This window comes from Falco cherrug, chromosome 2 (assembly GCF_023634085.1).
Source record: "Falco cherrug isolate bFalChe1 chromosome 2, bFalChe1.pri, whole genome shotgun sequence".
Classification (NCBI taxonomy): Eukaryota; Metazoa; Chordata; class Aves; order Falconiformes; family Falconidae; genus Falco; species Falco cherrug.
Window position 1 is genome coordinate 90,595,962 of NC_073698.1, and position 24,855 is coordinate 90,620,816.

Here is a 24,855-nt window from a genome sequence, read left to right on the forward strand (position 1 = left end):
GTAGCACAATGCAGTTAAGTACCATAGCATTCTTAGGCAGCACTTACTGACAGGTTTGGCATACCATTCAAACAAGCATAAAGGGAAATGCATAAGGGAAACACGATTCACAGGTTTAAGACTGAAAACCAGTTGGCAGGAAGAGCATTGTTTGTGTGGTGAGTAAAGGATGGCTACTCTTTGGTTTCTTTTTGTTTGGGTTTTTATTTCTTTTCTCCAACCATCTTGTGTGCAAACCAGATTTACCCTTTTAGGACAAGCAATAACCAAGCATGGCTAATAGGAGTGTATGAAGTCTCTTATAAAGGAGACTCTAAATCATAACGCTTCCTTTGTAAGAAAGAAGTTAGGGGCTTGCAAACAATGTTCCTCTTCACTTAAAGCTACAAAGTAGTCACACCACACACATCACCAAGGCTCGTTCACCAAAAGCCATGGGACAAAGAAATCCAGCTGAACCTTTTACCTGCAATGGAAGAAAACCTATGCATTGTGTATGTCACCATGGTGAAAAGAGGGAGATCCATTTTTGAGTGGGGAATATATTCTGCTACCACAGTGTTTTCATACAAAGCAGGCTTAAAGGGTGTGCTGAAGCTCAACACCTAGAATTGCTCATACATAAACAGTGTTTACACCATTGCAGGCTGCACTCCTCTGCAGACAACAGAGCATCATCAAAAGAAGTTTATACAGCCCACAGCGAGGCTTGGAAGTCCTGTTCTGCTGTCCAGACTTAACCACTGAAGCATTCAAATAACCTTAAATTTAGGCACAGATTTTTAACCTTACTTTTCACATATACATATATGTATGTAAAAATGCTCTGTAGAATATTAGCACATTTAAGCCCATGGCAGAACGACTTGCCCACCTGGAGTTAGAAGTCAAAGGATTACCCTCCACCACTCTGAATGGCCCTGAAAGCAGAACTAGACTTGCCAGAAAGGTCTTTTACTCTGAAATGTTACATTTTGTAACTACTGTCAGCAATTTGACCCATAACTTTTATATGACCAACAATTTCTATTTACAGTTGAGCTTTTTGTTCATCTCCTTGTTCCATTTTGTTCATGTATCATGTATCCAGACAGCAGTGGTAAATCAATCAGACTGGTGCACATTTGTCAGCCTGCTAGCTTTTCTCTGGCCACAGCACTGCAGGTCTTGAATACAAAATCTATCTCCACAAGATCTCTTTGTTCCTACTACTTAGACTTCAGTGTAATCTGCAGCAGCAGTTTAAGTTTTTTATTTCCAAAAGGGGGATAGTGCTAGGGTGAAAAACAAGAGATACAGGAGAGCTACTGTGAAAGACATATTGCACCACTGCCCACACAGATGGCTGAGTCAAAGAGTACACTAAAAAAAACCAGTGTTCCCTGACAAATCCTAATTTATGACCATTAAAATCTGTGGCACAACAACAGTCAAAAAATGTTGTAGTAGTTATCTCATAGGAAATTGATTCTATTTTCTTAAATTTTTAAATGAAAAATAAACTACCACATTATCTTAGTTGTGCCTTTGATGAAGAATCAATTAAAGCCCTAAGAACAACCATCCCTTCCTCACTCCTAGTCTCTAAGTTTGCATTTATAGTTTATATAGATAGTTATTATTTTCTAAGATCCAAAACATTCTTCCTGATGCTGCACAAGATACATGTATGAGGAGTCCTTGCTTCAGGTAACACGGCCCCAAGCACTACAGGTAGGCAGGAGCAGGAAGCCCAGAATCACAACTAAGAAATTTTTCTTGTTTAGTGACATCAGCAGGAAATACAGACTTCCAGGGTGTCTGGTTGGCAAAGAAGACAGAAGTGTGGTGGAGGTGAATGACAACAACATATCAAACCAAGAGCAACATGGAAGATGGCACCAGCAGAAGCAAGGGATGCAAACAAGCTGTGTGCTGGCTGAGCAAAGAGACAAGATGGGTATAGACAATGTTCATGCAGCTGCCACCAAATGTCACACCTGGTCCAGTTCCCTCAGGATCCTTCCTCTTCCACAAAGAGCATTACAGTTCCTCTCAGTTAAGACTATAGTAGAGAGCTCTACCTGTTAAACCTAGCTGTCCCATGAAAGAAATATAATGTACAGTGTGACCTGAAGGGGGAAAATGGGGTACTGAAAGGATTTGTAAAAGATGCTTTTGCTTCCAAGGCTGCCTTTCCTTTGCAGCAGCCTCTGACTCATTAGGAGACAAACTCAGCACTTAACGTTGTGCCAACTTTTGACAAAATTAAATCCTTCTGGCTGTGAGATATTTTTTAAGTTCCGGGAGAAGTAGTACTGTATGAATCTGAGCAATTTTCACTCAGGACTCATCACAATTTCTGTAGTACAACCAATAGGAAGTAGGAAATTAGTAGAAAAGGAATGAGATATGACTACAGTAAGGTACAATAGCTGGCTGTGCCTCTCTTAACCAGAGAGACAGTTAGTTATAAGCATTGCTAAAAGCCCTAAACTTGAAGCTCAGAAGAATTTTCTGGGATCCCTATGATACTGCTTTTAAGTTCATACGTGCCTCTAGACAAACACTAGGAAGTTTTCACTGGTGTCACTGAAGATCAAGTAACATGGTAAAATCTAACGTAATTTTTTTATAAGATGGAAAAAGTAGTTTGATTCTCAAAATCCTCCAGGTGTTCATAGTGCTTTTAGATCAAAAAAGCCATGGATATATGATGTCTACTTAATTCAGAAATCTCAGAAAGGCAGTGAACACCAACAAATCCACACACAAAGCAACACTTCTACAATGTGATTTTCAGGTGGACTGTAAATGTGTGCTCTAAGAACAAAACCTTACCTGTGATAAAATTTCAATTTCAATTGAGTGTGCAGATACTACTGGACATACTACTGTACAGAAAAAAAATACTTTTATGAGGTTAGAGACAGCTTTATGTCCGAAAATTGGAATGCATTCGTACTGTGGCTCCACAATAGTGAACTCACAACAATAATCCTACTTTAATTATACATTTAAAAAAATTCCTCTCCAGGATGGAGTGTATCAGCCCTGTAAAAAGCAGAAGAATTTCCAGGAACCTGACACATCAGAGAAGAAGGAGGATTCTGAAAGGTGGCATGTATTTCTATTCCATAGAATACAACTTTCATGAATTACAGGGATAATTCATGTCTGAAAAGTCTGAAAAGAACACCCACCAATGATCTAACTGAAGTCTAGAACACCTGGATGACCACTTTAAATATTATTCTCTAATTCCTGAGAAGTACCACTGGAGACAGTTTGAAGCAAGTTGCTTTGAACAGCAGGTAAGTAGTTTGCTGCTATAGCCTAAAGTGTGGTTTTCTATCAGCCTAACAGCTATGTTAGTGTACCATACTTTCACAGAAGACATATTATTTCAAGAAAACACCAATCTCATTAGCAAACCGGCTTGGAATATTTTGAAGATTAAGGAAAGAGTATAAAATAAAACATTATTAAGCTGAAATTTTTTTTTTTAAGTCTTTTGTAAGAGAGGATAGATGTTTTGAGCTGAGAAAGTAACAGGTAGTTAAAATTATTCTAAAAACTTTAAGGACATAATCCATTAGTGACAGTTTCTTTACAGGATATTATTGGACGGCTATTTCATGCTCCTTCAAAATCATCAGCAAACCTCTTCTGAAAATGGCTAGAATTCTCTACTAAGTTTTTCAGTTCCTAAATGAAACTAAACAAGAAGACTTTTAAAGCCTGGCAATAAAAGCTACTCAGTCTCTGACACACATCTGGAAATAGGACTGCTCCAGGCAGAGACCTGGAACAAAGAGAGTCAGTGGATCAGCCCTGCACAGTGGCACTGCCAGAGCCACAATGAAAGTTACTCAACAAATCAGAACTCTCACACTCCTTTTCATAACTGTGCCTGGCCTAATGAGGTCCTTATAGATTGTAAGTGTCTTACAGAAACATCATAAAAAGACAAGTGAAGCACAAGTTATATGGAGTCATCACCATTCCTGACATGAAAACTCACATCATTGCATTTCTATGCAAGCTGGAGCTGCTGCTAGCTGTTTTTTCCAGATATGACCTGAAAAACACGCTGCGTAAGGGCAGCCTCGTATGGCTGTTACAATGAGGCAGATAACCCTAAGAGCCACTTTATCCCTGCTAATGCTTTGCTCTCTCCTCTCTCACAACCCACAGATGAAACCGGTGTTAGAAACCAACCGAAAACCTAAGATCTGGGCCCTAGATTTAATAGTAACATCTGTGCAGAATAAAATTAAATCCATGTTCCTGACTTTAAATATTTTATTTTTAAAATCTTTCTATCTCCCCCTAGTGGCTGCAATAGCTTCTTAGAAGGAATATAACAAGCAGAATCTTATTGATCTCCAGATGTTCCCACTTCCTGAAAAAAATGCAGTTATTGGCTTGCCTTTATCCTAATTGGGGGCTTCACAAAGAAGGAAGAACAAACCTAATCAAAACATCCATACGCTCATAAATCAGAAAAGTCTTAAAATGTTACAGAAAACATTTGCCAGAACCTGGTGTTTTAAAGTACACAGATCTTCAAAAGAACTTTCCCAGAAATCTGAATGAAATTAAAATACCACTTCTAGGAAGCCTTATTTGGACATTAAAGACAGCATTGCTAAAAGTGGACTAACACCATGGCTGCCCTCATTTTTAACTTCTTGGAGCTCCTGGGTCTGATCAGCTATCATTTCAGATAAATACAAAAGTCATTTTACATTTTACTGGGAGTAGAACTGATATGCATGGTTTTAGATATTAATTTACAGTTCTTCCCCCACCAACCCTAAAACCTGCTAACAGAATTATCTCTGACAAATACAATATAACTGCTTTTATAAATGTAATTTTAGTAAGAGGTAATTCACAACATATTTCTAGAGGTACAATCAAATTTTACAGACTGGATTTGTCTTTTAATAATAAAATTTGGGCATAGCACACAGTATGACAGTAACACGTTAATGCTTAGATGCAGATGTTTCCTAGCATCAACAACTACTTTATTCCTGAAGTTCAACTACTAAATTCATATTAAGATGCCAAAACCACATTGTTTTTCAATGTGTTAAAAAAATATATGTAAAAGTTTATTTTTTCATACCAGACTATTTCATATAAATAATAATAAATGAATCTCAGCTTCGTAACTAACAGCCTTTATCCATTACCCACAATTTCAATGAGAAAACAATCAAGGCTATTTCTAAATAGAAAAAAGTGACAAACACTGATCTACCTATGCAAAAGAGCATGGTTTCCACTGTTCCTTCTGTTTTAAAACCCAGAATGACATGCTGTTCTCTGCCAAAAATGATTTGCAGGGAGAAAAAGTGAAGCCTACAGGTCTTCCAAGTAACAGCAACAAGCTAGAGGCAGAGCTAAAAATGTATTCCCAATTTTTCAAATCGCAATACTGAATTCTTTCCTTGACATTGTATTGCTTCTCTGTGCATATAATGTTAAACACCTAAATAGAAATTTAGGAGTCCAGCTTCAGGTGGTCTGGTTTTGAAACTTGGGGAAAGGCTAGAAAGAGGAGAAAAGAAGCAGCAGTGGTTGCTGCAATCTATTGAACCAAAGAAAGAGTTTGAAGTTCAGCCTAAGAAATAGAAAATATTCATGCCTCACCTAAAATTTCCATAAGGAAATAATTTATGAGACAGAAGCTAGTTTTCCTCTGGAAAATGAAACACAACAAAACCCCAATAATTCTGTTGGATTCAAGAATTACACAAAGATCATACTCTGAATAAAAGTTCAGCTGCTGGATACAAAATAAGATATACTTTTAAATCAAGATAAGCATTTGATTTTCGCTGATAAAAATGCACTGTGATACATTTTACGCATACAAACAAGACTAATTTTAACCACTTCTGGAGTTTCAATGACCATCTTAAATGCCTGCATATTACTCTTGCTACCATTAGAAAAAAGACACTACAGATACAGCAAAGGAGAGCACTTAAGTGCTAGTCCAACATACTTCCTAGGTAATAGAGGTAAAAGTCTAAGACAGTTCTGATACTTTCAGAGATATTTTACCACCATTTAAAAAAACTAAAATGCAACATGCATGGTTACACACACACACACAGAGGAAGTATATATTGACACCTTATTAATGGAAAGTATGCCCACAGTTTTGTGAATTTGATACTATCAGAGCTATGAATCTGAGTTATACAGGTCAAAGTGTTGTTCTATTGTAATAATAAAATAAACATACAACTTAATGATGTCATCCTGTTTCTATATTGTATTTCCAGTATATGTGTAGGGTTGCAGTACATTTAGATGCATTGTACTGAAATGCTATTTGAATTCCATGCTGACTTAACAAGAAAAAATTGCTACAAACATCCTCTCAGAATTTGTAAATTAACTCTGCTTCCATTTCGATGTCTACATTACATTTTGTAAAGAAGTTGGGGTTTGTGCATGTGTGTGAACTGGTTACCTGTGACACATTTGGGAGATTTTACCTGTCCAACCAAGCCAGCAGACTTTTAGCTGCTCCAATCAAATCCACTACCGATGTCAGAAAATCGTTCGGTAATTTGCGGCTGGTCCTTCCATCATAGTGACCACTCCTCCTCCTCCCAGTGATGAAGTTCTGCAGATTTTTGGCAGATGCATTCAGTTTGTGAGAAAGGGTTTTTAGATTTTCTGTTTCCAAACCATAGTTCTGCATTGAAAAAAAGACAAAGAAAAGGAAGTTAGCTTTGCAGCCGAACATGAAGTACTGAGAACAGCCAGACTGCTCTTCTGCCTCAAAACTTAACCATCCCTAATAATTAAGGTAGAAATACACCCACTCATTAGTTTTTAAATATATGGCATGTTCTGTTTCTAAAGTGCATAAAAACAGAACAAAAGAAGAGTAAAATTATAAGTGATCTTTTAGTTGGTTTTAAGCGCATTAAGAAAAACATCTCAAAATGAAGAAAAAACCTAGTCTGGAAGATTGATTTTCAAAGCAGTGATCAGTAGATCAGACTATTCTCTCAGTAGATCTGATGGTTAGGGATCAATCCCTCATATCTATACTCACACCAATTCCTAAAATTGCATTAAGCAAGAGGGCTTGCAAATAGCAGAATATGGAGTGTGCACACAGTATGACACCAAATTACTTTTGTTGGTTTCAGCGATGGAAGCATGTTCATTTCCTTATTTTTATTCTTGTTAGCAGTAAAGGACCACCAGAATCACAGACCACAGAGCTACTCTGTTCAGTGTCTATGTTGTCCTTCTAAAGTCAAGTTGTAAACTTTGCTGCCATTTAAGATTCAACCTCTTAAACTTAAATTATGTTCCTCAGCTGTGCAGCACAGACATAAATAATTATGCAGAAATATTAACAAATAGTACTTGAAAATCCTTCAAATATACAAATTTTGCTGAAACAGCACTACAGAATGCCCTAATTTAATGTTCAATTACAATTTAATATAGTGCCATCATGATTTGTTATTTCTATAATAGATTTGTTTTCCTCACAAGTGCAAAGAATAATAGAGTTATTTCAAAAGAGATCTTCATTTGCCTTTGTAAAGGAACAAGCAATTGCATAAACTTGAGCTTATTATCCTGTAAGATAAGGATGGGACTTCTGAAAGTGGTCCTTGCCTTAACAGCATCAGAAGGTTATAATGTGGGGTGCTCACAATTTGTTCAGCTGACAATGGGAAGGGCTACTTATTATCAAAGGTAGACCATTTCCTACCACAAATGAAGATGAAGTAGGATGCAGAGAGCCCCTCAGCTGCACACCGAAAAAATGTACTTCCTAATGACACCCCCTGTCCTCAACAGCTCTCCTCCCATGCCCTCCAGTTTTGGCCCACATACTGATTAGTCCAGAAGGAGAAGAGATGGGAGAAGGTAGGTATTTGCCAATGCTAATTTAAGACCGCTGAAGCTTATTTATCTTAGTCTTTTTTCTATAGGAAATTGAGGGGGGGAGGGGAGAGGATTATTTATAGCAGTCGTCAAGCTCCTAATCCAAACCATCTACTAAATGAACTTAATGTCCTGTTCAGTTGCACAGGGACTACAGAAACATTACACTGAAACTAGCCTCAGTGAGCCCCCAGCCCTCTCCCAATGCCTCCTCCCAAGAAATGGAAGATCATCATGGAGAGACTTGAGCACACCACACGGCTTGTCTGCTGTCTCCCAGCCAGCCTGTCTTTACCATTGTAAACCAAACACCGCTCATGAGGGAGCTGCTAAAATGACAGCCATCATTCCGCAGCACGGAATGCACTTTGGGACTTGGCTTAAGGGGGAAGTACCTAAATGCTAAGTTTGCCCTTTAAAAAACACTACTGTAACTTCTGTGAACATCCATATTTTGGGCAAGGAAGGCTTTGTGGGCATGTTTCTCCACTGCATAGTTTCTGCACAAGAGCTGTCCTCTGCCACTACGTTCAGTTCCAATTACACAAATTATATGTTTGGGCAGTGACTTTTCCACCATGTTAATATTTGATAGCAATTATACAACAGATAGAGTTAGGTTATAAATAAAAAAGTACAAGGTGAAAACAATAAATTGAGATGGAAAAGAAAAACTTACTTTATTTTGCAGCTAAACAACTCATAACTAATAACTTATTAAATCAGTCCAAATTAAAGCGATGAACATCAGATAAAAATTGTTTTTTTCTGTGGTTTGCTGTGGTTGCTGCGGCTGAGAAAGCACGACAGATACTGAAAACTGGGTAGGAGTCAGCTGGGAAAAAATACCAGGTTTGTTCTTATTTCATTCTACTGCTTGAACATCTAGTTCATTTTGGCAAAATTAACAGGGAACAAACCAAATGAAAGATATTTTGGATGAAAGATACATCACACAAATGTCTTACAGATCAGCCAAACCAAAACCCCACCACAAGCGAGCCCCACGACAACCACCAGCGCATCCCCAGACACAGGGGGAACCACCGCAAACCGTGGGCTGGCCACAGGGTTTCCATCTTTCTGACACACCGAAATGTTGAACTTCCCAATTCAGGTGGATGCTCCTAAGAAGCTGAGTGTGATTATCCAAATACCACGCTAAGGCAGGGGTGGGTGCAGGGAACGAGCTGGCCGGGCCCAGGCACCCACTCACGTCCCCAGCCAGGCCACGCATGAGGTCCACAGCTGGGAGGCCCCTGCTGGATCCCAACGCTCCTCCTCAACAACCTGAAATTATTTCACCTTCCTCTCTATCTCCATCTCCCACTTTGTCACATTGTCTGTACCTCATCTGCTTAGAGAGGCAGGTGATGGGTACCCACCTGCGCTGGTATGCCATACCCACCACAGCAGGAACCCTGACCACCAATGTACGGGCCTCCGGTCCCACCAGAAAGTAAAGCACCAGCAAAAAGAAAATCTGCAATATTGAACACTGCAGATGGTGCAAAACAATGCTCAAAAGTTTATTCTATGACAGGAAAATAGGCTGCATTTATGTACATGCTTCTTAGAAAATCAGCTCCTATATAAGCCTAGTGGCCTCTTGTTAATATTTCAAGTGACAGCCATCTACAGACGCACTCTTTCTCAGATGTGTTTTTTCACCAACAGATATGTGGACAGGAAGAGACAATGTTAACAGATACAAAGTCCATTTTCACACATATTCATCAAATGTGTGTGTGTTCTTTAACGTAAAAGACTGAGGGACAAATATAATGCCTAAGCTGCACATAAAATTCAGTCCTACATGAGGAATGGCACTGATTTCAGTAAAGCTTCCACCTGTAATATGAGACAGATAAAGCCAGAGATAGGAAATACAGAGATACATTTCAGGCAGAGTATATTTTTAGGCACCTGTGTTTATTGAAGCCTTCAAGTAGAAGGATCTGAAAACAGCAGCCAAACTAACAAAATCCCCACTTTGTTTATCACTAATATTTCTGGCCCACATTAAAAATGAACAAAGGGTTGCATGTTCTAATATTGAAAAAAACCTTGCTCGAATAGTAAATGCCAAGTTTAAACATACTTTGTATGCAATAATATACTACTAGCAGCACGGTTTTCTTAGAAATGCACTGCATATATTTTCAAGCACCGTAAGAAGATAATTGCAAGAAAAGGAGACAATTCTTTGTTTTCCCCTAGTCTACATTTAGTCGGCACTAACGCAAGTTACGCTTTCATTAGCCAAAATAAATTCACAGCCACTGAAAGAACCACAAACCTCTTCAGAGACACCCTGCCCCAACAGAAATGGCTCTAATGGAGTCTCTTCTGGCAATCACAAAACAAGAACTTGATGAAGCTAAGCTACGCAGAGTAATAGCTTGTCAGCAGGTGTTCAAACTAAAGGTGGTGGGAGCTATTAATAGACATTTTACCTGATAATTACTTTTCTGTGGATTCACATGACAGTGTGAGTGATGAATTGTAGCTCTTTTCTGCACAGCTGACAAGCAGCAGCTCTAATCACCACTGATGAGTTTTGCTTTATTTTTGGTGAGGAGAGCCAGCTTAGTCCCTCTGCCAGCCCATCCTTGCACCAGCACCACAGGGTAGGAAGACACTTCAGTAACCAAACTTTGGAAGTAAACTGAAATTTTCTTGGATTAGCTTGATCAATGTTCATTCCTTGTGTTCCCCGCTTCTCCCAAACAAACAAACAAACAAAAATAATTAAAAATTAAAAATCAGACCTCATTTTATCTCTTTCCTGGCTGGCAGGCAAGTGCTAGCCCTCACACTGCTAGCACAGGTTAAAAAGTAAAGTGTTCTTAACTCATATACTGCTATCTCTGCTGGCTCAGACAGGGTGTCTAGAAGCTGCTGGACCTTTAGTTTAGCATATTTTTATGCTGCTCATTGCAAATGCAAAGACATCTCAGCTAAGTGAAAAAACTAAGCTCAGATACCAAAAAAAGTCCAGATCTAAACACATCCCAATATGCAACACAAGACACCGCCACAGTACCATTAACAAATTCAGAAATCCCTTAGAACACTTCTTGTTCACAACTTTAATGCAACCACAAATGCCTCTACATCTCCAAGCACAAAGGCCACATCAAGTTCAATGACATTGTTTGACTCCTAGAAACAATCCAAGACAGCTACATGAGCATATGACCTCTCTGCCTCCCTCCCTAAATAACTGTGCTTTCTCTTCAGCCCAGAAAGCTGCTGAAAACCACATGAAGCAAAAGGCATGCGGTGACCAGTGCTAACTGTCACTGAAGAGGCACAAGATGGGAATTGAAGATACTATGGTTACACTGATGCTTGGCGGCAAAAGGAAAATAAAAACAGTTTTCACCTGGCAGGCAGAGCAGATAGCAGTGTTTACATCGATTAATTTCTGCTGCCCCTCTGGAGAAGGTAACCATGCCTGTATAAATTACAGAAGGTAAAGTTTTATTTTTTCTTTTGCAAATGTTTGTCATCACACATACAAACATTATTTTTTAAAGGAGGAAAAAAAAAGGGTAATGTTTTGAAAAGAAAAATATTATAGTCTACATAGCTGTACTATGTAATAAATTCTGTACAGTGTATAATAAATTATGTGTAAAGAAATGTAACTTCTCAGTTATGTCTGATATCTCTCAGTAATATGGATAACGATCACAGGGATGAAACCGTAAGTTTTCTCTCTAATGCATCTTTTCAAGAAGTCTTTTTCAACTTACAGACCAAATGCAGGAGTTTTAGGTAAGAATAGCATATGACTGTTACGAAATGGACTTTAGACAACCTTGGGCACACTTAATCCTTACTATTGTTGAATGCTTTCATTGTCCATATTTAATTCTTGTGCAACATTTCTGAATGTATTATTTATTGCTTTTAAACAAGCAACCTGAAAACAGTGAAGTTCATATAGTTCTCGGTTCTCGGGAAGCCTGGGGAAGTTTTTAAATGACTAATCAAGATAGCATCACATGGATACTGTAGCACATGACAGCAATTTCAAAACCACACCTCAGAATCTGGGGCAGCCAAAAATTCACCAAGAAATGTTCCAATCTTTACCTCCAAAACTGAATGAACAAAATGCATCTGAACCTCATTCTCCAAAACATTTTGCTCAACACATCCCACAAAGAATGAGGCAGATAGCTTACCAGCCCAAAGCTGCGAGCAACTGAGAACACAGCTTGTCATATGGAAGGTGCCTTATGTAACTTTATACCTCATCAGCTCTGCCTACAACATGTATTTCTAACGGCCCTTCTTCCGTCATGAAATGCCAACACTAAGGTTATCTCTTCTTCAAATATCACTGACATATGGGGTAATTTAGAAGTGCATAACACATGATCCTTACACATCTGTTTCACAAACAATAAGTAGATAAGGAGAAAAAGCCAGATAGCTTAAATGACACATAATTCACGGCAATTATTAAACATACACTGATTAAAAGGCATATGGTCTCAAAAAGTATAAATATCTGTCCTAAATGTTTACAGAGTCAGAAAAAACCTCAGGTGCATGATACCTACAGCCCTGCAGAACCTGGGAAAGATTAATAACTACCATAATCATCCCCTTTTCTGAAAAACACCCTTCTTTTCCTACAGCACAATCAAGCAACACATCAAAATGCCAAGCCCTGGTCATGCTTTGTAGCACTAATAGAGCAATTATATAAACTATTCCTCTTACTCTTACTCAATCAGCAAACTCTGCAAGACCAAGTGCTCATTATTTTTTTGTTTTTCTACTTTCTCATGTAATTTTGTCCCTAGCCAGCCAAGTGCTCTTATTTCTCCAGAATTCAAACCACCACTTACATATGCAGTTACATGCATTTCACAAAGTCTTAAACACCTAATCAGCAGGGTTTTTTTTTAAAAAAAGTAAATTTTTATGAACACACTACCTCTTTAAAACATTTTACATTGTAACAGCCTTTTTTTATCCAGTCTGCTTTTAACTAGGGGTTTGCATCTTTAAAGGTCCCTTTCAATACAAACCATGCTATGACTGTGAACCAGGGCATATATTTCATACTTGCCCAAAACTGCCAACAGCCCAAAGCAAAAAAGATAACTAAGAAAAGCATCTAGGATCCATAACTGATTCTTGAGGCAGGTGGGAGGAAGAACATTCACTCTTTGCATACAGACATACTTGCTGCCTTTGGCATACCACAGGATTTACTGCACTTCTGTATAAATGATCTAGTAATGCAAGCAACAAACATTTTCAGCATGATCTATGTGAGCTATCAGAAGCCCTTTAACTCTTTAGCTTTATTGATCTGGTGATGGACTCCAGGATTTCCTTCTCTGCAGTTGAGTTAGCTCAGGCTGAAGACAAGAAGGCTAATGATATAAAAGCAGAACTTTAACTTGCAAAGGGCAGTAGTGAAAAAGGCAAGTAATTTTTCTGCTATGAGCATGCAGAATATTAACAATAAATCCCAACTCCAGTACATACAAATCTCCATTCCAAAATGAAGTCTTCCTCATTTAGCACTACGGTGATTAAGTCTAATATTCACTATTACCGACAAAAGTAGTTTTAAGATCTGACTAGTGATAAGGTTAAAGGAAAGGATTTCTGTGTGAGAAATGGCAAGACAACAAAATTAAGATAAAAGGCATAACTCTTAAGAGGAATCGAATAATTCATGAGTAAAGTAGGTCTATTTTTTACATTCATTTGCATATAAATGTTTTGTGTTATTGCTAAATGGTAAGTAATTTCATGCTGTTAGTGCACACCAATGTTTTCTCTGCCAAATAATAATGCTATTTGATCTGCTGCAATGTTCTAGCTTTATACATTCAAATATGCAGTGTATAATACATTCCTGTGCAGCCATAGAAGATTTAAACAACTAGCATGAAGCCAGTACTGAAACCAGTACATTGTACAAAGCAAAAACTGTTCTGTTTTGTTTTTTAACCAAGCTCTATTCTACACAAATACAGATTCCCTGAAGAAGTATTTTGCTAATTCACAGGGACTTTACTAAGTTCTTTGTTCAAGGAAAACTTTAAAGCATCCAAAAGTTATTTGTGAAGTTTTTAAAATACTCTTATTTCCCCTGAACAAAATACTTCCTGCTTTAAGGTCTCCTTTCAAAGAATATTTGAAAACGTTCAGAATCAAATGAAACAAATTTAATCTTCACGCAAACAACATGTACATGATATATTGGAGATATAAAGCAGAAAAAAAAATCCTCATACATCAATGCATTGCAGTGATACATCAGGTAAACTAGACCATTTTCTTAAAGATGGAGGAAGAAATCTTCAGCTTCAGTCTTTGTATTCTGCAGGCAGTGAGACAAAGGGTAGTAAGTTCTCGGAAAAATATAATATCAAGGAGACATAAAATTTAGAGTTCATGGACTCTTAGCAAAATATGGTCATGCCCAGTTTTGATAAATGAAACTCCATCTCTTGACAAACAGATGATGGATAAAGAATTGCATGTATTTCTTTGCTTTCTGGAACACAGTTAGGTATTTCGGGAGCTACAAGACCTCCAGATGCACTCCAAACCTGAAGACTGACTGATACAGTGATATGCTATTATCTAAGTAACATGTTCTTCAGTATGCATTTCTCTTTTCATAAGCATCACCTCCACCCTTCCTCAATTTGCTTTCTGTTGGCATTGCTTATTCACATCCACTTCTTAAAGCAACCATCAAAGAAACAAGGCTCATCACATCTTACGTGTGAAGGTCTGCTACACTAGTGTTTACTGATGAAATGTAAACCAGTCTTCGACTAGCTTCACCAACACACACATACTCAAAAGGATCATGTTGAGGCTAGATCTGGCTGGTAATTTTTATAACTGATGAACAAGTGTATGTTTTATTATCTGGAAGTAGCCTGGAGAAAAAAAAATGCCAAGGTACTTAACTCAGTGCAGTTTCTCCTGTATCTCTAGAGCTGGACATGCAGTTTCTTAGTTCACCATTTTTCAACCAGGTTTGAGATGTCAATTATTTTTTGAGTGTGAATTATTTTTTGAGATTTTGTCAGTATGAATAAACATGCACATCCACATCAAGCAGGAATCTACCTGTTGGTGCCACCAGTGTGATCTCCATTTCATGTCCTGGTTTGAACAGAAAGGGAAGGACAAGAGACGTGCCTTGCTGGAAACAGAACAACTCTACAGGCATATATCCGTCATGGTGGGTTCTCAAGGAGTGATTGAAAACCATGCAACAAACTCTTAGCAGCAATGAAATACTATCACAGACCTCACTACCTCTTTCTTTCGAGCAGAAAGGACATTTCATTTATCTTGCCCTTTCTGACATACAGATTTTATAAAACACAAAACTGCACTGAGGCAAGACAATCTATTGAACATGCTCCCACCTTCACAGACTAAGGATAGAGGGAAAAGACAAACCACATTAATTACATTGCCTGCTCTCTCCTAGAGCACATTCACCTTCAGTGATGGTATGCAGTATGATTACCTCCATCATTATCAGCAAGTGTGACCTGCAACAGCAGTAGCAGCTGGGCAAAATCTTTATTCCTTCTTCAACTGAAGCACCACAGGAAAAGAAAACCTGTGAATCTCACCCCCAGGATGATTGCTCTCCTGTCAAGAGCATAGTATGGCATGCTGGCAGCCAAAAGAGACTCTACTGAGATGGATAGCATGGGCCACCATTTGTTCTGTGATCAGCTAATGAACACCGGAGGATCCATTTGTTGCAAGTGCTTATGACAGGAAGAGAATACTGTGGGAAACCATAGCCACCCACTCACCTTCTGTCAAATCAATAAAGAACATCCTTTAAATACTGCTGTCAATCATAACTGGTTCCCAACTACTATTGCAGCAGTTTGTCTATTTAGCACTGTTCAACGGCCTCTGCCTGGGTTAAGAAGGTCCCATGCTCTCTCCGTTAACAGCCAAATATGCTTGTTCAGGCTCTTCACTTTCCTCCAGGAAGAAAATGTTGCCCAGTGAACTACAGGTGTGCAACATAAGCAGCTGGGTTGCCCTTTGCCATATCCACAGCTGACAGGGCAGAAACTGTGAGTAGAAGTTTACACCAAAAAATTGCTGGGAAGGGAGGCAGGAAGAAAGCAGCTAACAACATTGCAAAAGCTTTCCTCATTCATGGCAACTCTCCCCTGCAGAGTGAAAGCAGGAGCAAACAGTGAGAGATGGTTCTGTCCCCCTCAATTGTCCTCAATACCAAAAACTGTTTAGGTGGTCACTCACTAACTCAAACAGAATGGAGAGCAGAATCAGAAGTGACAATACTTTTGCTTTTTAACAATTAGTTTAAAATCAATCAGAGGTTGTGTTTGCAAGGCAAAATTAATGTTACTACCCGTACCCCATCACTCCACCCATCATCTCCAGCATCCAAACAGATGTTAACTCAGTTGGATCTTACACTTGTAACTCATGCCAAATTCCACCATGAAACGTAAAACTCCAGTGAAACATAAAAAATAATCAGATAATTTTCATTAAAAAACCCACCCTTGCACAGTGGCTACCTGCACTAGCAGTTACCCTGCATTGGAAAGTCATAAGCTCAAAGTTCTCCTAAACAATACAGTCAATGTTAGAGGCTAATCGGAAGAATGGGCAGGCACTAACCAGGACAGATACTTACTGATGCAATAAAAAAAGGAATGTCTGTAAGTATAGGACCAGTATAGCCGAAAGGATTGTCTCTGAATTAAATTTCCTAAGAGGTTTATCTGATTCATGAACAATAAATTCCAATTAACTCCACTAAAATCAATATTAACAATCACATTTTGTATCCCTGAGGAGCGATCAGAAGCCAATTGTGAGACCGCAAAAACCTCAGCTTAAATTAGAAGCTGTGATATGAACACATGCTATTGTGTTTCAGTGATGAAGTTTTCTTTAAGATGAACTCAAAAAAGCAGACACCACTGTATGTGTAACAAAGGACCAGCAAGGCTGAGACCTGCTGCACGAATTAAAGATGCAGTGTCAGCCTTCACTACAAATTCCTTATTTTATATTCCACTTAGTTCCATACGCTTTTCCCTAAGATAAGTGAGCTACAAAGACAAGTTGTGTTTGTTTGTCTAAAGACAACATCTGTAATTACATAACCAGGAAAAAAAAGATATTTCAGCTAATAATTTTTTTTTCCCTGGGAAAATAGGTGATTTTTGAAAGAGCCACAATCTGTCTCCCTGTGTTCCTGGGAAAAATGGTTATCAGTGTTCCCCCTAACTAAGATTTTGTCTCAGTTAATTAAAATATTTACTTTCTTGTTTCTTTTTGCACTGTCTGATGAAAAAGTACTTTCAGAATAACTTTTTTAATGTTCCCTTCTATATCAGTAGCATGCTTTTTTTAGGATTGCATCCTTTCTGTTGTTTAAAAAACAAATAGATGAGTTAATGTATTGCACTGAGCCACTCTGCAACGTTATTATAAACAGTACTCTAAAAAAAGAATCTAAGATGTGTTTAAAACCAAATGTCTTCCTTTATGTACAAGCTTTTGTTCTCTTTTTTCTTTTTCTTTTGCATTTTTTTTCACTCTTTTCTCTTCACTACCCTTCACTATCTATCTCCCAAGGATGCCACAAAAGGATATTCAGAAAAGCTGCTCCATACTGAGAATCTACAAGCCTTTCTGAAGAGTCTTTCAGCCTGCCATCTTTGATTGCCTCTACTGGGATTCAGCTTTCTTAAAGCTGCTTTTGAGGCTTGGAAAAGTAGTATGCATTAAAAATCAACAAAACACCACTTTAGGTAGTCAAGTACATCTTAGTCGAACTGTTCGCAATCCTTCCTACAGTGGAGAATGCAGACAGTGTGCCCAATCTATCACTAATATTTACAGGCACACATGAAATTTTCGTAAGAAGGGTAAAGTCAGCCCAGTTATGCATGACACAACCTGACTGAAAAGACCATTACCAAAATCCCTCTGTATGCTCCATCAAAGATGTATTATTTGCACATAAGATAATTAATTCCATATTTAAACCTTCCTGCTGTGAAATACAAGAAGCTATGTTTCAGCAACCTTAAATAATCATCTAAAACATAATTTGCATGAAAGGATCAATGAAAAATGACATGGTTACTATCTGGACATTTTGTTTGTAAAGGGCAACCGGCACTCAATTACTGCAATCACATATATAACTGTTTTGTATTTCAAACCAAACCCAGTCCAGCTCTTTTGTGATTTCAGATAAACTTTTCTTCTATAAAGACAGCTATGCAAGTCTTAAATTTCTGACACCAATTAATTTAACAAGCACCAGCCTATCAGGAGATTCTTTATTGTGCCTCTGGTTTAAAATGCTAAATTGCTTAAACATTGTAAGTCAGGAGTTTCTTGAACTACTTAGTCTTTAGGACTAGAAATGTGAATATACAAACTGAATACGGAAAAACGGTTCACTCTCTGCCCCTTTTTTCCCCAAGAAGTTTACCAGTGCGCAGAGCAAGTCTACTGCTTCCAAGATAAGCTCCTGATGGCCAATTCGTGTGACTCCAAGATCTTCCAGTTCTTGATGAGTAATGCGTAGTAGCTGGTCACCACTAATCTTCTCTCTCTCAAAGTTCTTTATATATTGCTGCAGGCAATCATCAAGACCTGTATAAACAGGATGGAAGAAGGGAAGACAAAAGTTAGCAATATTTTGTACTGCCAGAGGAAGTAAAAATGGGCTGGAACCAAAAATCAAGCCAACGGAGGACATTTGCCCTATCTTTAAGAGAAGTATTTCAACATCACAAAAAATTTAGTGCTACCCAGAAATCTTAAAATTTGGAGAGCTATGTCAGCTGTGGCTTTTCCACCCGTGGACAATACCAGCTGCTCCTGAACCCCGAAGAGAGTCCTGAATTCTTGTAGTAAACTGCACTATGAATGCCTATTTGGCAGCCCCTAATAGCAGCTATGTTAGTAATGCCTCCATTGCATCTGGGAGGGGAGAGAAGAGGGAACAATGGAAGGGAGGAAGACTTGCATCCTTTTCTGGGTCCTGTGTATCAACAGATGCTGTTAGTTATTACAGCACTGTAAGAGACTGGAAACAAAGGAAAGCATTTGTGTCAGAGACAAATTCTAAGAGAATAATGAGAGTGTGATTATGCTTCATGCCATACATTCAGGAGTGACTAGCTGTCAGCACCTCTTAATCATGCTTCCAGCATACCTCCGCCATGGTAGGTCACATGGCCAGGAGGGGATGCTGCAGATGCACTCGCTAGGAATCTCTCCTCACAGGACGCTTGACTACAGTGCCCCATGCAGTGAAACACAAAAACAGCAGTGCCACATCTTAGCATCTCTCCTACTCCAAGACCGTTCATACACTGCTGAGCCACCTGAAAGTTCACAGATCATGCCAGCCCCTAAAATAAGCTGCAAAGAGCTCTAGAGAACAAGAAAGGTGGTAGCACTGTGAATGCGTAAACTGGGCAACAATTGCAGCAGCAGATCCAGCTCAATGTACCTCAGTTTAGAAAACGTACAGTCACTCACAGCACACAAAAACTTACTGAGCATGAAAAGCCACTAAAATCAAGACCTGTGTGTGCTCCCCAGAACTGAGTAATTGGGGAAACAGGCCCATCATGCCAAAAAAGATCCTAGAAGTGCATGCCACATATTTGCACAGGATGAGTGCAGGGTTGTGCAGGACCAGGTCCTGCTTTGGAGGCTACCCCTATCCTAGCTATTCAGCTTGATTATCAGTCTAACACAGCTTGATTATCAGTCTAACAACATGTAGCTGACTACACATTTTTGCCTGGAGCAAAGAGCACTGCAAAACATGGGATAATCCATCATGCCTCTCTTCCTCATCAACCTTTGCCTAAGAGTGCCAGACCAGTACGGGGAAGCTCTGCAGCATGTGCATCCCTGTGCCAAGGGGATAAGGAAGACTCTTGGGTATTTGGTGGTCCACCTAAAATTTCTGTCTCAAATACCTTCTGATGGATCAGCATGACTCCTACCAAGTGGCAGGATTTGACAAAAACCTGAATGTGTTAATTTAGCTGCTTCTTGAGAGACACCACTTTTCTGATGGTTGTCTTCAAAAAATCCTAATGTTGAAAAGACATCTGCTCGTTAGGTTGCAAGGAAGTGAGAACATTTTTATTGGCTAATAAAAATGTCTGGAAAATCTGAAGATACACAAGGAGGAAGTATCGATCTGACTGCTGAGCCCCAGCTGCCTCATAAAAAAACCCAGCTTATAGCATAAAGCTTCTCTGAAACTGGCCACCAAGCATTTTTGATTCTCATTCAACCCTTTTAGGGTGTAACCACACCTCAAGAGAGACTTACACAAGGAACACCTTGGTACTGCAGGCAGGGATGCTGCAGTGCCAGGCCAGCCGGCCATTGCTGGCTTAGCTCTCAGGCAAGTGTGACCCCACACTCTGTCCCTGCTACAACACACCAGCACAATCTTCACATGGCTTTAACTTCTAGAATTCATACACCGAAACTAAACTACACGCAAACACACTGTAAATCAAATGCTCCAGGCCTGAGACACAGGAGCAGGTCTGTAACTTAAGCTGCTTCCAACCACATCCTTCCAAAGCCACCTGATTTCCTGCCTCCAAAACAAAGCCACTTAAATGTTTAGGTTAATCAAGCATTTGAAGCTATGCCTTCCATTCACTTCCCTTTCTAATCAAATCATTGTTCAAATTGTTCTTCAAGAAGGAAATCTTAAAGGCACAGGAGCAGGACATCCCATGGACCAAAAGACAAATCAGTAGGGAAGACTGGCCTGGTTGAACAGAGAGCTTTGGCTGGAACTCAGGAAACAAAAGAGTTCATGACCTCTGGAAGAACGGACAGACCACTCAGGAGGACCACAAGGATGTCATGAGGTTATGCAGGGAGAAAATCAGAAGGGCCAAGGCCCGGCTAGAACTTCGTCTAGCTACTGCTGTAAAAGACCATAAAAAAATGTTTCTGTAAGTACTTTAGCAACAAAAGGAGGGCTAAGGAGAATCTCCATCCTTTACTGGATGTGGGGGGAAACATAGTGAGAAAGGATGAGGAAAAGGCTGAGGTACTTCATGCCATCTTTGCCTCAGTCTTTAACAGTAGGACCAGTTATTCTCCAGGTACCCATCCCTCTGGGCTGGAAGACAGGGACGGGGAGCAGAATGAAGCCCCCACAATCCAAGGGGAAACGGTCAGTGACCTGCTACACCACTCAGACACACACAGGTCTATGGAGCCGGGTGGGATCCACCCAAGGTACTGAGGGAGCTGGCGGTGCTCACCGAGCCACTTCCCATCATTTATCAGCAGTCCTGGCTAACCGGGGAGGACCCAGGTGACTGGAAGTTGGCAAACGTGACACCCATCTACAAGAAGGGCCAGAAGGGGGATCCAGGGAACTACAGAGCTGTCAGCCTGACCTCAGAGCTGGGGAAGGTTATGGAGCAGACCATCTTGAGTGCCGTCATGCAACGCGTACAGGGAAACCAGGTGATCAGGCCCAGCCACCAGGGGTTTGCGAAAGGCAGGTCCTGCCTGACCGTCCTGATCTCCTTCTGTGACAAGGTGACCTGCTTAGTGGGTGAGGGAAAGGCTGTGGATGTTGTCTGCCTGGCCTTTAGTAAAGCCTTTGACACCATTTCCCACAGCATTCTTCTGGAGAAACTGCCTGCTCGTGGCTTAGACAGGTGTAGTGTTTGCTGGGTAAAAACCTGGCTGGATGACAAGGCCCAGAGCGGTAGTGAATCAAGTCACATCCAGTTGGCAGCTGGTCATACATGGTGTTCCCCAGGGCTCAGTACTGGGGTCACTTCTCTGTAATACTTTTATCAATGATCAGTGGGTGAGGGGATCGAGTGCACCCTCAGCCAGTTTGCAGATGACACCAAGCTGGGCAGGAGTGTTGATCTGCTGAAGGGCAGGAAGGTTCTGCAGTGGGATCTGGGCAGGCTGGACTGATGGGCTGAGGCCAATTGTATGAGTTTCAAGGTGAAGTGCTGGGTTCTGCACTTGGGCCACAACAACCCCACACAACGCCACAGGCTTGGGGAACAGCAGCTGGAAAGCTGCCTGGTGGAAAAGGACCTGGGGGTGTCGGTCGACAGCCACCTGAACATGAGCTGGCAGCATGCCCGGGTGGCCAAGAAGGCCAAAAAGCATCCTGGCTTGTACCAGAGGCGGTGTGGCCAGCAGGACTAGGGAAGCAATCGTCCCCTTGTACGTGGCACTGGTGAGGCCGCATCTTGAACACTGTGTTCAGTTTTGGGCCCTTCACTGCAAGAAAGACATTGAGGTGCTGGAGTGTGTCCAGGGAAGGGCAACAAAGCTGGTGAAGGGTCTGGAGCACAAGTCTGAGGAGCAGCTGAGGGACCTGGGGCTGTTTAGCCTGGAGAAAAGGAGGCTGAGGGGAGACTTTATTGCTCTCTACAGCCACCTGAAAGGAGCCTGTAGGCAGGTGGGTGTCAGTCTCTTTTCCCAAGTAACCAGGAATAGGACAAGAGGGAAGCGCCTCAAGTTGCACTAGGGGAGGTTTAGATTGGATATTAGGAAAAAAAAATTTCTTCACAGAAAGGGTTGTCAAGCATCGGAACAGGCTGCCCAGGGAAGTTGCCCAGGTTAAGTCACAACCCATAGACATATCTAAGAAGTGTAGATGTGGCTCTTAGGGACATGGTTAGTGGTGGACTTGGCAGCGTTAGGTTAATGGTTGGGCTCAATGATCTTAAAGGTCTTTTTCAACCTAAAGAATACTGTGATTCTATGATCAGTCATATGCATAACATATTAACAAGGAACAAAAATGGTGATCAAGGAATGATCATGTATCGCATCTTGCCACACAGCCTGGTTCTCAGATATGCTTAACTGGCTTGTGAGGAGCTAAAAATTGTCCCCTAATTCTCCAACCAAAAAAATACAAATGGCTAAACTCTACTAAAGCTTTTATTCTCCTCACTTTGATTCCTCTACAGGAGGTAATGAATTATCAGAACCACCAAGACTGATCCATAAAATGACTCAGTTGCAACACATATGCATGGAAAAGAGAACAGGAGCACTCACTAAGGCCGAAACAACAGAGCCTGCTACTTTGTGGGGTGCCCCACGGTATTTTTGATATATTTTCCTTTCGTACTTAAATAATGAATACTCTGCCTTTGACCTTAGAACTGCTTGTTAATCAAAAGTAATGTTTCACTGTAGACCAACACAACACATGCATAATCAGTGTGATGTACAAGGTGAAGATCTTAATTTCTCTCTTTCTTGCTTCAGAACATTCAAAGACCATAACAGTCCTGCACATTCCCAAAAAATTTCAATGTGAGCCCTCAGTTCATGCAAATGGTGCCATCTCTCTCTTACATGCTAGGCAATGCTCATTGTTAGCAAACGGACAAGCAGCAATACAAATCAGATAGTCTTCTCTGCCTGACACCTGAAAGTAAGGCCATTTACCAAGTCCTAGTGAACTCATTTAGACATTTAAATTTAGGTTGCGAAGGGAAATAATTTTTCTCAAATCTTCTTGAATCCACTTTACTAGTTCACACACACACAAAATACCATTATCTTCAATTATCTGACATGAGCCTTCTGGATTTATCCATATTTGTACATATTTTCTCCTAAAGTCCTGCTTAGCCCAAGTTTTCCACGCAATATGCTAATTGCATGAACTCTTTTACAAGCACAGTCCCATGTATAATGGCATTTATCTTTGGAAAAAAAAATAGTATTCTTGACAATATGTAAAACATTTCATCTAAAAAAGTATTAAAAATAGGCCATAGATGTGATTTTGCTAAATGACTAAAAAAGAAAGCAGTAAGTACTTCTGACGTTCCTGAATTTAAGTCCCACACTGCTTACATAGACTACTGAATGAGAATAATAACATTAAAATATTCAACGTCATCAGGTATCAAAAAATTAATTCCCATCTAAGACTAGCAACACAAATCCAGAATAAGACATGACAGATGCACTTAATAAACACTTACTGACAGTTAATTCTATATAAAGCCATTACTCTTCCTCCTCCTGCTATCTATGTATTTTTGTCATTCAGATGTAATTTAGACGGATGCACGTAGTTCACATAGGGCAAGAAAAAAATATTAAAACAACAAAAATACTACTGACGATTGCTTGAGTCACCAATTTTGTAAAAACTACAGCCAGGAAAGAACAAAATAATTTAACCATAGGTTGTGTGACATTTTCAGAATAGCCTGACACAAATACTTCCCCTCATTCCCTAAACAGAACATCTTTTTAAAGTAATTTATTTCTGACATTCCATTTCTTAAAAAGCAGCTATTCTTTTTGTAAACAAAACTGTACACAGATAGGAAATTATTCTTATTATTATAGACCGCCAGCTTTCCCTACCCACACCTTTTGCCCCCAGAGCCACAGCAGACAGCCCTGTTTGCCAGCAGCGGGCCAGGTGCTGCTACATTGAGATCAACAGGAGGGGAGCTGCAGGGAATGGGTGTTCCTGGCTGATAATGCCATTTAACTTGGGAAAGGACAAGATGTACCAAAACACATCAGGTGCCTGGAGTCCATGCAAACACCCTGGAAGCTAACAGGGAAAGCACAGCTTTCTTAACAGTACTATGTCTTTTACAATATTCCTGCAAGTCCAGCATCCACCCAACCTCAGTGTAGTGAGAAATTTTTCTAGCTGTAAAGGTTTGCTCTGCTTCTACGTGCAGATGCCCTCATATCAGAGGATGGCACACAACCCATATGCCACAGGAATCCTAGCAAATAACCCAGTTTAATGTACTAAACATTGTTCCTGGCCATGGGTACAATTAAGGTTGCCAAGCACCTAGCAGTCCCGTATAATTCAAGAACAGTGGC

At 39.9% G+C, this 24,855-nt stretch overlaps 1 protein-coding gene across 5 annotated transcripts in view; it reads right to left on the reverse strand.

Annotated features, from left to right (window-relative positions):
- CNKSR2 (connector enhancer of kinase suppressor of Ras 2) overlaps positions 1-24,855 on the reverse strand; it is a 220,769-nt gene that overhangs the window by 163,094 nt on the left and 32,820 nt on the right. For all 5 annotated transcript variants that reach the window (XM_055703082.1, XM_055703081.1, XM_055703079.1 and 2 more), the window contains exons 2-3: positions 18,437-18,600; positions 6,501-6,703 (exon numbers count right to left, since the gene is read on the reverse strand). In XM_055703082.1, the coding sequence (XP_055559057.1) occupies positions 6,501-6,703; positions 18,437-18,600 (367 nt within the window). The remainder of the gene's footprint in view (positions 1-6,500; positions 6,704-18,436; positions 18,601-24,855) is intronic.